The following is a 16,406-nucleotide window of genomic DNA, read 5'->3' on the forward strand; positions in this document are numbered from 1 at the left end:
AAAAGAATTTCTGAGGCCAACTCTTCAGACAGGGATTGGACTGGACTGTGGGACGTAAAGTGATGTTCGTGAGGAGTGTGCCTCTTAGCTTAAGTAGATACAAGAGACTAAACGGGCAGCTTCTGTCCAGAGGTGAGATGGGAAGGCAGAGAGGGTTAGGAGCTGGTTGAATGGACATGGGGAATCAGGGTGGAAAGAAGGAGTGTGTTGTCGCAGTATGGGGAGAACAATTAGGGTCACATAATAATGTATGTATAAATTTTTGTATGAGAGACTAACTTGAAATGTAAACTTCATTTAAACTACAACAATAAAGTGATTAAGAATTAAAAAAAAAAATACGTGTTGTAAATCCTAGCCTCTATGCCTGTGGTTATAATCCTATTTGGGAATGGGTTGTCTTTGTTCTGTTAATGAGGCAGGATTAAGGTAGGGTAAGTCTTGAGTCAACCGTTTTTGAGAAGTGAAAGAGACTAGACAAGTGAGAGAAGCAGAGATGGGGGAAGAAAGATGCCAAGCCACATGGAGATTGCCCAGGAGCGGAAGCTCAGAAGAGACAAGGACCTTCCCCCAGAGCTGACAGAGAGAGAAAGCCTTCCCCTAGAGCTGGTGCTGTGAATTCAGACTTCTAGCCTCCTAAACTATGACAAAATAAATTTCTGTTTATTAAAGCCACCCACTTGTGGTATTTCTGTTATAGCAGCACTTGATAACTAAGAGCGGTAGGGAGGGCAGGCTGGGGTGTGTGCCAGACAGAGGGCACAGTATGTCCAGAAGCCCAGAGAGTGGGGAGCCCATGTCCTTCGGGGAGCTGAGAAGAGTTATGTAGCAAGTGCTTTGTAAGTGACACTGAAGACAAACAAACCAAAAAAAAAAAAAAACCCGGTTGCTGTCAATTCCACCTCATGGAGACCCATTTGTTGCAGAGTAGAACTGCCCACCGTAAGGTTTACAAAGCTGCGACTTTTCAGAAGCAGATCACCAGGCCTTTCTTCCGAGGCGCCTCTAGGTGGGTTCGAACTGCCAACCTTATGGTTAGTAGTCAAGTGCTTAACATTTGTGTCACCCAGGGACTCCTTAAGTGACACTGAGATCCTAGGAATCTCTTCTGTCCGGCATGTCTCAGGGCTGACTAGGTGGTAGAAAATGGGCCATAGGGATGGGTCTAGAAGTGGCACAAATTGCTTCTGCTCACTTTCCATTGACTCAAATGCAGTCACATGGCCCCACCTAGGTGCAGTGGGAGCTGGGAAATGTAGTTCCTGGCTGGGCAGGGAGCATAAACACTTGGTGAAGAGCTGACCGCCTGCCACAGTGGCTTTTTCTGGCCCCCAACCACCTCACTGACTCTTCTCCACCTTGCTCACTCCGCTGCGCTCTGTGGGATGAGCAAATATTACAGCTGAGGAAGCTGAAGTTCAGAAAGGTTAAGTAAATTGTCCAAGTTAACATGGCTAACAGTGGCAAAGCAGGGGCTTGTACCCACATCCATTCATTGCCAGAGCCTTGTTTGGCCAGATCCTGGTTGGTCTTGGTGCTTTTCAGATCTTCCATGATCCAGACTTTCCCACTCAGGGTCTCAGCCATGTGTTCGGACTAACTCCCAGCTGCCTTGTCATTATAGCCCAATAGTCCTTCCCCTCCCCCATGCCAAGAGTGCCCCTCATTCAGCAAAAATTGCCAGCTTTTCTCCGGTTACTCATGCATTCATGCAACATACATTTATGGAGACCCTAGTGTGTGCCAGGCATTGTGCTCTGGGCTGGGATTCAGAGAGGGATAAGACACGGCCCCTTTTCTCGGGAAGCTCACATTGTCTGGTCACTGAGAGGGCTGTGTAAACAGAGTTCCCGGTGAGAAGGGAGATGTGCTGTATGTCTGGTCTGACCCACCAGGAGTACAGGCTGTACCGGTTACATGAAAAGGGTGTCCAGCAGATACTGAAACATTAAAATTCCAGCTCTCTTGTACATCTTGTTAATTGAAGCTACCATCACAATATATTGTGCTTCATATTCTAAAATGTAGTTTTCAAATCTCTGAAACAATAAAATAGCCCTTCCACAAGGACAGCTTTATATGAACAGAGCTCAATGCACTGCAAGTGATATTGTTACAAGCCTTTAGTAGAGCAAATGTTGACTTATCTCCTTGAGTTCAGCAGGGGGTTGCTGCTTGCATCAGTAAGTAAGCTAATTTCTCCATATCTTTATGGTGTGCGTGGAGATTTGTTTTTAAAGAGAAGAGGAGGATGAGAGGGTTGGGAAGGGCTCCTTGGAATTCCACCAGAATCACTCTAGGGCAGGGTTTCTCAACATCAGTTCTTGATGATTTGGTCAGATACTGCTTTGTTGTGGGGGTCTGTCTCGCACATTGTGGATGTTTAGTGGCATCCCTGGCCTCTACTCATTGCCCCTTCTCCTGCTGTGACAACAAAAATGTCTCGGGACACTGCCCAGTGTCCCCTGGGGGGCAAAATTGCCATTGTAGAACAGGTGCCACTCTTTTAAACTGTATCAGTTTCCTATTGCCGCTGCAACAAATTACCACAAACTTAGTGGTTTAAAACAACACAAAATTAGGGTTCAGGGGAGGCTTCTTGGAGGAGGTGACATCTGGAGATCTGGAGGTCATAAATCTTAAAATCAAGATGTCAGCAGGGCTGTGTTCCTTCTGGAGGCCCTAGGGGAGAATCTGGTTCCTTGCCTTTTTCTGGTTCTAGAGGCCGCCTACATTCCTTTAGGGTTTCCAAGGCTTTAATCTTTATGGGAACAGACTGCCACATCTTTTTCCTGCAGTGCAGCTGGTCGGTTTGAACCGCCAACCTTTTGGTTAGCAGCCAAGCACTTACCCACTGCACAATCAGGGGTGTAACTCCTAAGGCTACACACTTGTTACCACCTCCCCCCAGTAAATAAACAGAACACAGACTAGAAACGTATTTGATTAGCACTTGTTGAGCACTTGCTCAGTGCAAGGCACTGTGGGAGATAAGACTTGAGGGGTCATAGCCTGGCTCCGTGGAGTCAGTTGCTGAGGACAGGGTCCTGCCTCCTCATGGTGCCGTCTCACGCTGCAGAGCACAAGCTCTCGGCCACTATGTTGGGCTTAGGTTTTGTATTGGTTTCCTAGGGCTGCCGATGTGGGTTTACCGAGCAAATTAGTTTCTCATTAAACAATATACATATTGTTTTGTAACATTGGTTGCCAGCCCTTCAACACGTCAACACTCTCCCCTTCTCGACCTTGGGTTCCCCATTAACAGCTTTCCTGTCCCCTCCTGCCTTCTCGTCCCTGCCCCTAGGCTGGTGTGCCCATTAAGTCTTGTTTTGTTTTATGGACCTGTCTAATCTTCGGCTGAAGGGTGAACCTCAGGAGTGACTTCAGTACTGAGTTAAAAGGGTGTGCGGGGGCCATACTCTCGTCTATTAGACCAGCAAGTCTAGTCTTTTTTGGTGAGTTAGAATTTTGTTCTACGTTTTTAGGAACAGAAATTTACTGTTGGGCAGTTCTGGAGGCTAGAAGTCCATATCAAGGTGCCTTATCAACATGTCAGGCCGGGCAGATTGTCTCTAGACTCAAATGTGTCCCTTGTCTCTAGACAGGAAGTCTCTAGAGGAAGATCTTGTCTCTCCCAGCTTCTAGTAGCCCCAGGCGTTCCTTGGCTTGAGGATGCATCTTCACATGGCCGACCTTCCTCAGCCTGTCTCTGTGTCTCTTCTCCTCCCTATAAGGACACCTTACTCCAGTATGGCCTCATGTTAACTGATAACATTTTCAAAGATCCTGTTTCCAAACAAGGTCCCATTCACAGGTACAGGGGTTAGGACTTCAACATATCTTTTTGGGGACAGAATTTAGTCTATAACAAGTTTTCCTTTCTCATTGGAAGGAAACAGAGGACTCAAGCAGGGCTGAAGATAGCCTCGGAACAAGCCAGGTGCAGCCCAGAGCAGCCTTGCGCTGCTCAGTCTCCCTCCCCAAGGGGGCCCCGTTGGGGTGGGCAGTCCTTTATCCTGGTCCTGGCAGCTCCCGTCGTTGTCAAATGAGAGTCTGTGTCAAGGGCGTCGTATGGTGCCTGGTGCACAGTGAGCCCTCCACATATGTTACTTGTCTATTTCAGTAAACATTCTGCCTTTTTGATCTTAGGAGGAGCTCAGTACAGGAGCCCTGGTGGCACAGTGCTTAAGTGTTCAATTGCTTACCAAAAAGGTCAGCGGTTCAAACCCACCACAGAAAGATGCGGCAGTCTGCTTCCGTAAAGGTTTACCGCCTTGGAAACCCTCTGGGGCAGGTCTGCTCTGTCTTACGGGGTGGACTCCATGGTAACAGGTTTTTAGGAGCAAAGGTCTCTTCTGCTTTCTTATCACCTCCTTGCAACAAAAGCCACATCTTCCCTTCTCTCCCTCTGTCAGATGAACTCACACTTAAACTGTGGGAAACCCATAGCTGCTTCTAGTTGGCGGAATAAGACAGAGAGTTCTTGTCACGGTATCTGGAGGATCCAGAAGACCTAGTCATCTGAGGGTAGGTGGGGAAGGGAAATACTGAAGGCAAACAAAGCTAAAGCCTCATTTATCGTACCAGGAAATCAATAGATAGGGACCAAAATCGATAAATTAGGAAAGAGCAGGGAAAGCATACTTAGAGATATGGAACTATCTACCAGAAGTAATATGTAGAACAGTTAGAAGTGGTTGCCTCTTGTGAGGCGGGAAGCAGGGCCGCCATGTACACTTGTAAAGGATGTTCACTCTAGTTGAGTAGTACACAACCTGTGTGGTCACACACAGTGGACCTAGTAGGGAAGAATATTATTTTTAACCATGTGCTTTAATAAAAGTATTTTTAAAATTGTATATAAATACTATACAGTGGCCCTGGGGGTAGTGGTTCAATGGTAGAATTCTTGCCTTCCATTCAGAGACCTGGGTTCAATCCCCGGCCAGTGTACCTCCAGTGCAGCGCAGCTACCACCTGTCAGTGGAGGCCTGTGTGTTGCTGTGGGGCTGAACAGGCTTCAGTGAAGCTTCTGGACTAAGATGGACTAGGAAGAAAGGCATGGCAATCTACTTCCAAAAAATCAGCCAGTGAAAACCCTATAGAGCACAACAGTCTGAACCCCTGTTGCATGGGGTCGCCATGAGTTGGGGGCTGACTTGATGGCAGCTTACAGTAATACAGTGGTCCTAAGTCCTGGCTGGGACCTTAGCTAAGCTGCCCCATCCCCTCCAAAAGGAGAGGGTTTATAATATCATACAATCCAGAAGACCATGGTGGAGCAATATTTTGGTTTTAGGCACATTTGGATGCAGGGTCTCAAGTGATGTCATCACTGTTCATTTTTCTCTTCATCTCTTGTTCTGCTCTCTACCACATACCTGCTTTGTTCTCTGGTGACCACAGTTCCAGTCTCAACCCTGTCGGATTTATGAAAAAAAAATCTGCTGCCCAGTGACTCCGACTCACGAGGACCCCATGTTTGCAGAGGAGAACTTTGCTCCATAGGGTTTTCAAGGCTGTGATCTCTTGGAAGCAGACCACCACCAGGCCTTTCTTCCGGGGTGCCTCTAGGTGGGTTGGAACCGCCAACCTTTCCGTTAGTACTTGAGCACTTAACTGATTGCGCCACCCAGGCAAGAAAGAGTAACCACCTCTTCCGTTAGCTCAAGCTAAAGCCCCAGGGTTACCATGGGCTGGACCAGATTGGTTTGACTTGTGTCACGTGCCTACTTCTGAACCAATCACTGTGTGTGGGGCCCGAATACTGTGATTGGTGTAGACCCTGGTCATGTGACACACCTCTGGTGTGTGTGGGTGGGTCCTTGCTTCAGCCACATGCCCTGGGAGTGGGGGAGAGGTAGCTCTCCAAACGGAAGTAGGTGTGAGACCAGGTGCCTGATAAAAGTGACCGTGTCCACAGTGGTTGTAGTCGAGGACCGCCTGGGTTCTGCCATGCTGGGTGTATACTAGTGTGTGCACTGACCAGCCGTGTGGACTCTGGGATGCTGGCTTTATGGGGGCGGGGGGGGAATTCCAGCCATTTCTATGGCGGGAGGGTGGCTCCAGGGGTGAGGCCGGGCCCCAAGTAGGGCCGGCAGCCACTGTGGCTTGGCCCGCAGGCCTAGGTCTGGGTATTGCAAGCATAGTTTCCACCACAGCCGCTGCCAGACGAGCTCTTTATAGCAAGACCCAGTGAGAGCAATGGTTCCCGTGGCCAGAGCCTAAAATAACCTGTTCCCTGAGGACCCCTGAGGAAGCTTGGCTTTGCTCCTAACCAGACGTCCAGATCACCAGTCTGCCTGGGACCCAAGGCTCATCCCTCTTTATTTGTGATAATAAAAAATTATGGTGATAATACTAGCTCCTGTTTCTAGGTGCTTACTCAGCCAGCACTGTCACCTGAATGAGGTGGGTCCAGTTATGCAGCCTGGTTTATTGCGAGGAAGCAGAGGCGCAAGAAGTTAAGTCACAGCTAGTAACAGGCAGAGCTGGGGCGTGAGCTCCAGTTGGCTACGGCTCAGAAATATTTCCTCAGGGCGTGTCAGGGACCAGGAGGGGAAGAGGTGCATGCCTAAGTGAGGACAGAGAGAGCCTTCCAAGGGAGAGCCTGATCTCTCAGGAGCTGGGGTCCTACTCCTGGTCTCAAGCCCTCCTGCCCACAGCCTTCTGTGGGCTGAGGGAAGCACAGATTACTGGATGGAGATTCCTAGGGTCTGGTGCTCTCGCTGGGATTGAACAGGCATTGTGGAATGGAGTTACGACCTGATAAGGGCTCCTTGTATGTCTGGGGGCATCCAACATCTCCCAAATACCCGGTCTTAATGGCTAGGTTTTGGCCAAATTAGGACTCTGGATTGAGGCCACAATTTTCCCAGGCCGACCCTGCCTGGGCATAAACTTGTCATAAGGCTGCAACTTTTTGTGATATGGGAGAGAAAGAGCTACTGGACCAGATGGGATTAACAAGTAGTAAAGAAAAAAAATTACAGAGATGGAACATGTTTAGAGTTGAAGTCTGGAGATTGCAGTCCAACACTGTTTTGGTGCCTCATGATGTAAGAGGCCCACACTGTCTGTGGCTCTGTCATCCTTGGCGTACGGCTTTCACCTCATGGTCTGTGATAGCTGCTTGGGCTCCAGTGATCCACCTGCATTCCAGCCAGCAGGAAGGAGGAGGAACAGAAGGACACATCCCATCTGTTCCCTAAGACCCTTCGCTAAAGTTACACACACCACTTCAGCTTATATCTCTTGATTTGTGGACACACTTAACTGCAGAGGAGTCTGGGATATGTAGACTTTATTCTACGTGATCACGTGTTTAGCCCAAAAATAGTGGTTCTGTTATTAAGAAAGAAGGGGGAGAACAGCCATTGGGGAACAGTTAACATGTGCTGCCACAGCTGCTTTAAGAACAAATTTATGACAGTTCAAAAGCCATAAAACAGATACACTCCATTCTGGAATTTGTGTCAGCCACGTATAAGGCACTGCGCCAGGCACTGGGGCAGGCAACGCTACCCAGATCCAGGGCGGATGTAAAGTCTGTGTTGTGGAACGTGGCCTAGGGTTGGGGTTCTGGTCAGCATTCCCCTGTGAACTAACTGTGGAACCCTCGTTGTAAAATGGGGGAGTAGGTGAGGTAACTAAAATGGTCAAGGTCACTAGCAGCAGAGCCAGGATTTGCACCCTGGCACCCCAGCTTTGGAGTCCAGGCTGTGAACCACTGGACCGCATAGTCTGCAAGTCCACAGGCTGAAGCTGTGGTTCTGGCCTTTCCTTTGACCCCCTCCCAGTCCCCAGAGGCTGCTGACCTGGCTGAGCCTGCTGGCAGCTCCAGGCACCACGCCGTCTTGGTCAGCAGGGATTCTGGCCAAAGGCTGACCAGGACAGAGCAGGCACTGGGGCTGGGAGAAACCGAGACGGGGGAGAAGCTGGCACAGGGCCTGGGGAAGATTTTGGTAACAAGGATCAGGTGGCCGGGGCACTGGATTCAGGCCCTTGTCCAAAGAGTAAGAAACAAACTTGGCAGTTGGCAACTAGGGCAGTGATTTGCAAACTGTGAATCGAGAAATCGATGTATGGATGATGCAGTAAAGAAGACAATTAAAAAGAAAGGACATAAGTAGAATAGAAAATAGAGTGCATTGTACAAAGTAAGGCTAAGAACAGCTTCCTGAAAATTTAATTTCTATTGTATAGGTATACTGGCTTAGGATATAAAATATATTTCCTACTGTGATAGCTGTCAAGAAGGTTCCAAAGCCTCAGGTCTAGAAAGCTGCCCCCCGATAGGAAGGGCTATTAAGAATAATTGAAATTATTGCCTTGATCTAAAAAATTTTCTTTAATGTTTTCATTTATTTGCTTACTATTTTCTTGTTGTTGATGCCATTGTAAATGGAATTTTGCTTAATTTCATTTTTTGGATTCTTCATTGCTAGTGTATAGAAATACAACTGATTTTTGTGTATTGGTCTTTTCTCCTGCAATCTTGCTGAAGTCTTTCTTGACTATCTTTGCATAGCCATGGATATCTAGAGCTTCCTGTAATGGTCACACAGTATTTCATAGTGTAGAAATACTGTCATTTATATGACAAGCCTCCTTGAACATCTTGGGCTGTTAGCATTTCTTTTGCTTTTACTGATAGTACTACAGAAAACATTCTTACGGTCATTCATTCATTCCAGGTAAGTGTATTGAGTGCCTGTGCTGTGTCGGGAACTCTTTGAGGCACCAAGGATACAGACAAAAAAAAAAAAAAAAAAAAGGAGATGATTTCATCTGGGGCAGATCACTATGAAGAAAATAAAAGATGATTATGTGCTAAAGAGTGACTGGATGTGTTCGGGGGATTTTTTGGGTAGGGGCTTCAGAAATTCTCTCTGGAAAGGTGACTTTTGAGTTGGCATCCAAACGATGAGAAAGAACACATTAAAGGAAGATTAGGAAGGTTGTTTCCAAGCAAAGGAACAGGCCCTGGGGTAGGAATCAGCTTGACGTGTTCACGGTGTCCCTGGAGAGCAGCCAAGGCCACAGGGCAGGTGGGCAGGGGCCAGATTAATGAGGGCTTGTAGCCTTAATAAGGCATTTGGATTTTATTCCAGAAGTGAAGGGAAGCTGCTGGAGGGTATTAAGCAGGGGAGTGACTTGATCTAGTTTATGTTCTTGAAAGATCACTCTGGGTGCTTAGGAAGCACTTATTTCTTCCTGCCTTGCTCTAACATTTCCAGGCGCTGAGTTCTTAACAGTGGAGTGACTGGGTAGACAAGTTTGTAGATGTAAAACGTTCCGAGATGCTGCCAGCTGCCTCCCCAAAAGATAGCTCTAGTTTTTTTCTGAGGGTGCCGGCTCTTGCTGTTGCCAGTGGCATGCGGGGTGAGGTGCCCAGCAAGCTCTCTTGGCCCTTGTGCCCACTCTTGTCTTTGCTTCCCTTACAGGACCCTCACCGCTGTGTTTGCCTAGTAACACTGGCTGTGCCGCTCACCCCTTGGGTAAAACGGGTACCCCAGAAACATGGCAGATGAAGACCTCATCTTCCGCCTGGAAGGCGTTGATGGTAGCCAGACCTCCCGGGCTGGCCACGATGGCAATTCTGACACAGACAGCGATGATGAGGAAGGTTTCTTTATCTGCCCCATCACTGATGACCCCAGATCTAACCAGAATGCCAATTCCAAGGTTAATAACTACTACAGCAACCTAACAAAAAGTGAGCAGTATGGGTCCAGCGGGTCCCCGGCAAGTTCCTTCCACTTTAAGGTGAGTGGATGGCCTGATCCACCCTCCCCCACATACCCTGGCTTGCTTGCATAGGGGATGGTGATTTCCTTTTGCTAGTTGCTGAGTTGGGGCTCTCCTTGTGTTTCCAAACTCTGGTCAGTGCTATAAATTCTGATCTGAGGGTGTACTTGTTAAGTGGGAGAATTTTGTTGGTTTAAAACTTGTTTCATTACTTTAGGGCAGTGTTTTTCAAATAGCTGCTCGGACCCACTACTAGGCTGTGAAAACCTTTTAGTGGGTTCTGCCCAGCATTTTTTTTTTTTCCCCAGAGAAATGGAAGAGAATAGAATAAAAAATATCAGACAGCATTACAAGTGGTAAAGATCTTACTCCTTGAACATATATACACACATATTCACGTACACATAAACTTGTTGAATATATCATTTGCTCATCGCTCGCATCCCAGCATTTTTTTTAAAGAATAGAAAATGTTGGTGAGCATTCAAATTGTTGTTGTTGTCAGTTGCTGTCTAGTCGGCTCCGACTCACGGCCACCTTACGTATAACAGAACAGAAGGTTGCCCAGTCCCGGGCCATCTTCGTGATCACTGGATCCACTGTTGCGGCTATTGTGTCGGTCCGTCTCATTGAGTTTCCCTCTTTTCGCCCAGCCTTCACTTTACCAAACATGATGTCCTCTAGAGATTGGTCTTTCCTGATGACGTGCCCAGAGTCAACAAGTGAAGTGCCCCCATCCTTGCTTCTAAGGAGCATTCTGGTTCTAAATAGTAAAGTTTTTATTTCTTGAAACATCTATGTACGTACGCGTTTACACACACATAAACGTGGTGACCCTTTCGGTTGCTGACATCTCATGATGTCCCGGTTGTTAAATATTTTGCTGTTATCCCTGCCTATATGGGTATATGAGCACAGGAACGTGATGTAAAATGTAGTTCTTCGTGTTGGTCATGGTCAAAAAAGCCAGGTTAGAGTTGGATATCCTTCTTTTGGGTTGAGGAAAAGGGTACATACTTCCTTAGGGATTTACATCCACACCATCAGCATTCATTTCCTAGGGCCACAAAGTAGGCAGCTTTTAAACAGAAATGTATTGTCTCAGAGTTCTGGAGGCTAGAAGTCCAGGCCAAGGTGTCAACAGGGTCATATTCTCTCTGAAGGCTTTGGTAGAAGATCCCTTCTTATCTCTCCAGTTTCTGGAAGCCTCAGGCATTTCTTGGCTTACAGCTGCCACATAACTCCTACACTACCTCTGTCTCCAGAAGGCTGTCTTCCCTCTGTTCTGTCTCTTGTGTGTCTCCTCTTTTATAAGCACTCCACTCAGGTTGGATTAGAACCCACCCTACTCCAGTAGGACCTCATGTTAGCTGATAACATCTTCAAAGACCCTATTTCCAAACAAAGTCACATTCACAGATACCAGGGATTACAGCTTCAAGATATCTTTTTGTGGGGGGCACAATTCAATCTGTAAGACCGTGGCAAAGCTAGTTTAAAGGAGAGGAGAAAAGCTGAACATTACTGGACTTTTGTATAATAAAAAACCCAATGCCATCGAGTCGATTCTAACTCATAGCGACCCTATAGGACAGAGTAGAACTGCCCCCATAGTGTTCCCAAGGAGCGGCTGGTGGATTTGAACTGCCAACCTTTTGGTTAGCAGCCAAGCTCTTAACCACTGTGCCACCAGGGCTCCTTTGTATAATAACTGGTGGGGGGAGAATTAAAAATACAATACTGTTATCCTTATTTAATTTAATCCTCAGGAAAAATAGGCATCTGTTAGTACCGTAAGCAAAATGCCTATTACTACTCTGGGGTTTGAAATTAAAAACACTCTTCTGTAACTTCAGACTTAATCAGTATTTAACAAATTAATAATTCCAGTTCTTATAGACAGTTGGAATCCTGGTGGCGCAGTGGTTAAGAGCTCAGGCTGCTAACTAAAAGGTCGGCAGTTCGCATCCACCAGCTGCTCCTTGGAAACCCTATGGGGCAGCTCTGCTCTGTCCTGTAGGGTTGCTGTGAGTCGGAATCAACTCAACGGCAACAGGTTTTTATAGACATTTGGGTATTTTTTCCTTTCCAGGGCCAGAGTTTTAGTTTAAGTCACTCTGGGGCAGGGAGCTCCAGAAGGAGCCCTTGTGGGTCCCCTCTGAGGTTGGGGCCCCTGCAGAGTCAAGCTGAGGCTTACCCCACTTTGCTGTTGTAAGGCAGCTTCTGAAATGCATGCCCAGCCCCAGGGAGGCAGTGTGTGGAGGCGGGAGAGCGGCCTGGCCTCCTGTCTGTTCATTTGAGGTCCTGAAGGTTCAAGGAAAAGCTGATCCCTGTGAGGTTGGATGTCATGTGTGAGGGAATCCAGGTGCCGTCGGGGGAAGGGGGTGGGAGTCAGGGCCCAGGAAATAGAAACCAGCTCACACCAGCTCAAGGGGAAATGGGGATTTACTCTAACAACCCAAGGGTGTTTCTTGGAACCCAGTGTCTGATCTCTCAAGGGACAGATCCAAGAACCCGGAAGGCAACAGGGTTGTTTCTCTTGTTTCTTACTCTTTTTTTGTTTTTAGCTGCCATTGAGTCGGCCTCTGACTCATGGTGATCCCATGCACAACTGAACGAAATGTTACCTGGTTCTCTGCCATCCCCATGATTGTTTGTGGAGCAAGCCATTGTGATCCATGGGGTTGTCAGTGGCTAATTTTCACAAGTAGATCGCCAGGCTTTTCCTCCTAGTTCGTCTTAGTTTGGAAGCTTTCCTGAAACCTGTTCAGCATCATGGCGACAGGCAAGCCTCCACTTACGGGTGAGTAGTGGCTGTGCATGAGGTGCATCAACCGGGAGTCGAACCTGGGTCTCCCACATGGAGGGTGAGAATTCTACCATTGAACCACTACTGTCCCCATCAATCTCTCGTCACCTATCCTTTATTCTTCTCTGCCCCTCAGTCTATACAGTGGGAATATGGACCTTCTCAGCCCCTCATTACAGATGGGCCACAGGCAAAGACAGATTTGGCCCCTTCCATCTCAGTTCCAGGGGAAGAAATTCTGATTGACTCAGCCGGGGTCAGGGATCCATCTCTGGTTCAGACAGCTCCAGCCAGGGCCTGGGGTCCCAGGGGAGGGGCTGCTTCCAGGGCAGGAGGATCCTGGTGGCTTGGAGATGAGCAGACCCTTCAGTGCTTATTCAGAGGAATGGTAAGCCCAGCCGGAGCCTTTTGGCACACACTGACTGACCTCAGGAGGTGAATGGGACTCAGACATGGGCTGGACACATCCCTGACGGGAAAGCTTCTGGACCAGAACAGAGAATGACTCACATTCACAGGTAGTTATGAGGTAGAGTATAGGGAGGCCTTTGAAAGAGGCACAGACCAAGGTATCCAGCCCAAAGAGGTTTGTCTCTAGGGCACAGACCCTGTGGGCTGTTTATCACTATATTCCTTATGTCTGGAACTGTGCTGGGCACATAGTAGGAGCTTCATTTGGAATCAGTGATGGGATGGATGAATGTTGAACTCCTTACTTCACTGTGGATACTATGTCTCTTAAAAAAAAAAAAAATCCTGTTGCCATGGAATCGATTTCTACTCATAGCAACCCTATAAGACAGAGTAGAACTGTCCCATAGGGTTTCCAAGGAGTGGCTGGTGGATTCGAACTGCTAACCAAAAGGTGCTTAACCACTGCGCCACCAGGGCTCCATATCTCTAAAGGACAGATATATTTATGCCATGCTCTGCTTGTAAAACTCGGGGAGCCATTTGACAAAAATAAAAATATTTATATCTTCAGACAGCAGTTCCATTTCCAGGGATCATCCTCAGCCAAAGTGTTCCCAGTGAGGGGTGTGATTGGCATTTTGGGAGGGACCATTCTTTAGTGGGTGAGACTGTCACTTACATTGTAGGATATTCAGCATGCTTGGCCCCTGCTCACCAGATGCTGTATTGCCCCCCATTCGTTATGGCAACTCAAAATGCTCCATCCATATATTTGCAAAGTTCCCTGAGGGGGCATGCATGTCCAGTCCCCAGTTCAGAACAGAAATGTTTGCACAAGTGCTCAAATTTATGTATTCAGAGATACACTTTGCAATATTGTTTGTAATAAAGAAACAAATGGAAATAACTCAGGTGTTCATCAAGAAAAGCCTATTTAAATTATAAACCCTGAGCCTAACAGAATACTGTGTTTACATTAAAATGAGGATGATGTTTCTATATGATTTGACTTGCAACAGTACAGATGTGTGTGTGTGTGTGTGTGTGTGTGTGTGTGTGTGTGTACCCACTGCTGTTGAGTCTATTTTGACTCATAGCGACCCCATAGGGTTTCCAAGGCTGAAAATCTTCCCAGAAGCTGACTGCCACATCTTTCTCCTGTGGAGCTGCTGGTGGTTTCAAACAACTGACCTTTTGGTTAGCAGTCAGTTGCTTTAACCACACCACCAGGGCTCCATATATGTATGCATGTATGTATATATATATATACACATGTATGTGTGTGTGTGTGTGTATATATATATACGTTTACATATACATGTATATATAGATGTGTATGTGTATATATATACGTACACACATGCATACAGGCAGTCCCCAGGTTATGAACATCTGACTTATGGATGACCTGTACTTGCCCTTTAATGTTATGTAGATTTGCCCTCGCTTTGAAACCATTGAACTAACCCCTACTCCCAACAAATCTTCATCACAATCACCTAATCATTGAGACGGCTTGCACTAAAGCAAGGCCACATAAGTACTGTATGCATCTGTTCCGACTTACCTACAAATTCAGCTTAAAGACTTAAAGGCACAGTTAGGAACGGATCTTGTTCCTAACCCGGGGACTGCCTGTATATGTATGTGTGTGTGTGTGTGTATATATGTATGTAAACCAACCAAACCTGTTAACGTCAAGTCGATTCTGACTCACAGTGACCCTATAGGACAGAGTAGAACTGCCACATAGGATTTCCAAGGAGTGGCTGGTAGATTCGAACTGCCGACCTTTTGGTTAGCAGCCAAGCTCTTAACCACTGTGCCACCAGGCCTTCTATATGCATATACACATACACATATATTTACATATACACACATACGTATATATATACATATATATGGAAACCCTGGTGGCGTAGTGGTTAAGAGCTATGGCTGCTACCCAAAAGATTGGTAGTTCGAATCCATCAGGCATTCCTTGGAAACCCTATGGGGCTGTTCTACTCTGTCCTGTAGTGTTGCTATGAGCTTGGAATCAACTCGACGGCAATAGGTTTGATTTTTTTTTTTTGGTTCATATATATATATAGTATGTGTGTATGTATGTATTTGCATGAAAAAATCCATGGAAGTCCTTGGCACAGTGCTGGCCCATAATAAGCATGAAAAATGTTATATGCTAGTAAGTAAAAAAAAAGCAAGTTGAAATATAATACAAGCCCATATTTATTTAAAAACGCACATACACATATATTAGTATTTGCATAGCAAAAATGGTTTAGAGGAGGAGTTTACATCCAACTGTTAAGGGCAGTTCTCTCTGGGGAACTTTTATCTACATTATATATTTTTTAAACATTTGAAACTTTTAAAACTGTATGTATATGTTACTTGTATGGAGAAATACATGTTTTTAAAAGAAGAAAAATAAAGCAGAATAGCTAAGTAACCTGCCCTCTACCAAACAAATTGATAATCAATCCCTCCTTAAAACTCATTCCTTCTATAAGGCAAAGTTTAAAATCCTCTCTGAGGGAGGAGCGTGCCTCCTCCATCCCCAGAGGACCCTTCTGTACGCCATTCACCCTCCACTTGTCTCTGCTCCTGGAATAAACAAAAAACTGACTCAGAGCAACCCTGTATGTGTCAGAGCAGAGCTGTGCTCCATAGGGATTTCAATGGCTGAGTTTTCAGAAGTAGATTGCCAGGTCTTTGCGTGGACTCAAAATGTCAACCTTTTGATTGACAGCCAAGCACATTAACCATTTGCACCACCCAGGGACTTTGCTCCTGGAATGTTGTTAGTTCCTGGCAACTTGGCTCTGACTCCTGCCAACCTTATGTATAACAGAATGAAACATTGCCTGGTCCTGTGCCATCTCCATGGCCTTTGATATGTTTAAGTCCATTGTTTTGGCTATTGTGTCAGTCCACGTCACTGAGGGTTTCCCTTGTTTTCACTTTACCAACCATGATGTCCTTTTCTGGTCATTACTTATGACGTGTCCAAAGTAAGCTCACCATAGTCTCTCTATTCTCACTTGTAAAGAGCATTCTGGTTTTATTTCTGTAAAGACTGATTTGTTCTTCTGGCAGACCATGTTATGGTCAATATTTTCACCAACACCACAATTCAAATGCATCAATTTTTTCTGTCTTTTTTCATTGTCTAGCTTTCATATGTGTATGAGGCAATTGAAAAGACCATGGCTTGGATCAGGCACACCTTAGTCATCAAAGTGACATTTTTGTTTTTGTTTTTTAAAACTTTAAAGAGGTCTTTTGCAACACATTTGCCCAATACAATATGTTGTTTGATTTCTTAAGTATTGCTTCTCTGGTATTGATTGTTGATCCAACTAGAATGAAATCCTTGACAAATTCAATTTCTTCTCATTTATCATGATGTTGTTTATTGGTCCAGTGATGA

At 46.1% G+C, this 16,406-nt stretch overlaps 1 protein-coding gene across 1 annotated transcript in view; it reads left to right on the forward strand.

Moving 5' to 3' along the window:
- The window catches only part of EEF2K (eukaryotic elongation factor 2 kinase), a 71,272-nt gene that overhangs the window by 4,469 nt on the left and 50,397 nt on the right, over positions 1-16,406 (forward strand). The window contains exon 2 of the mRNA XM_004373322.2: positions 9,447-9,768. Within this exon, the coding sequence (XP_004373379.1) occupies positions 9,523-9,768 (246 nt within the window). The 5' untranslated portion in view covers positions 9,447-9,522. The remainder of the gene's footprint in view (positions 1-9,446; positions 9,769-16,406) is intronic.

This window comes from Trichechus manatus, unplaced genomic scaffold (genome assembly GCF_000243295.1).
Source record: "Trichechus manatus latirostris isolate Lorelei unplaced genomic scaffold, TriManLat1.0 scaffold00024, whole genome shotgun sequence".
In the NCBI taxonomy this organism is placed as follows: Eukaryota; Metazoa; Chordata; class Mammalia; order Sirenia; family Trichechidae; genus Trichechus; species Trichechus manatus.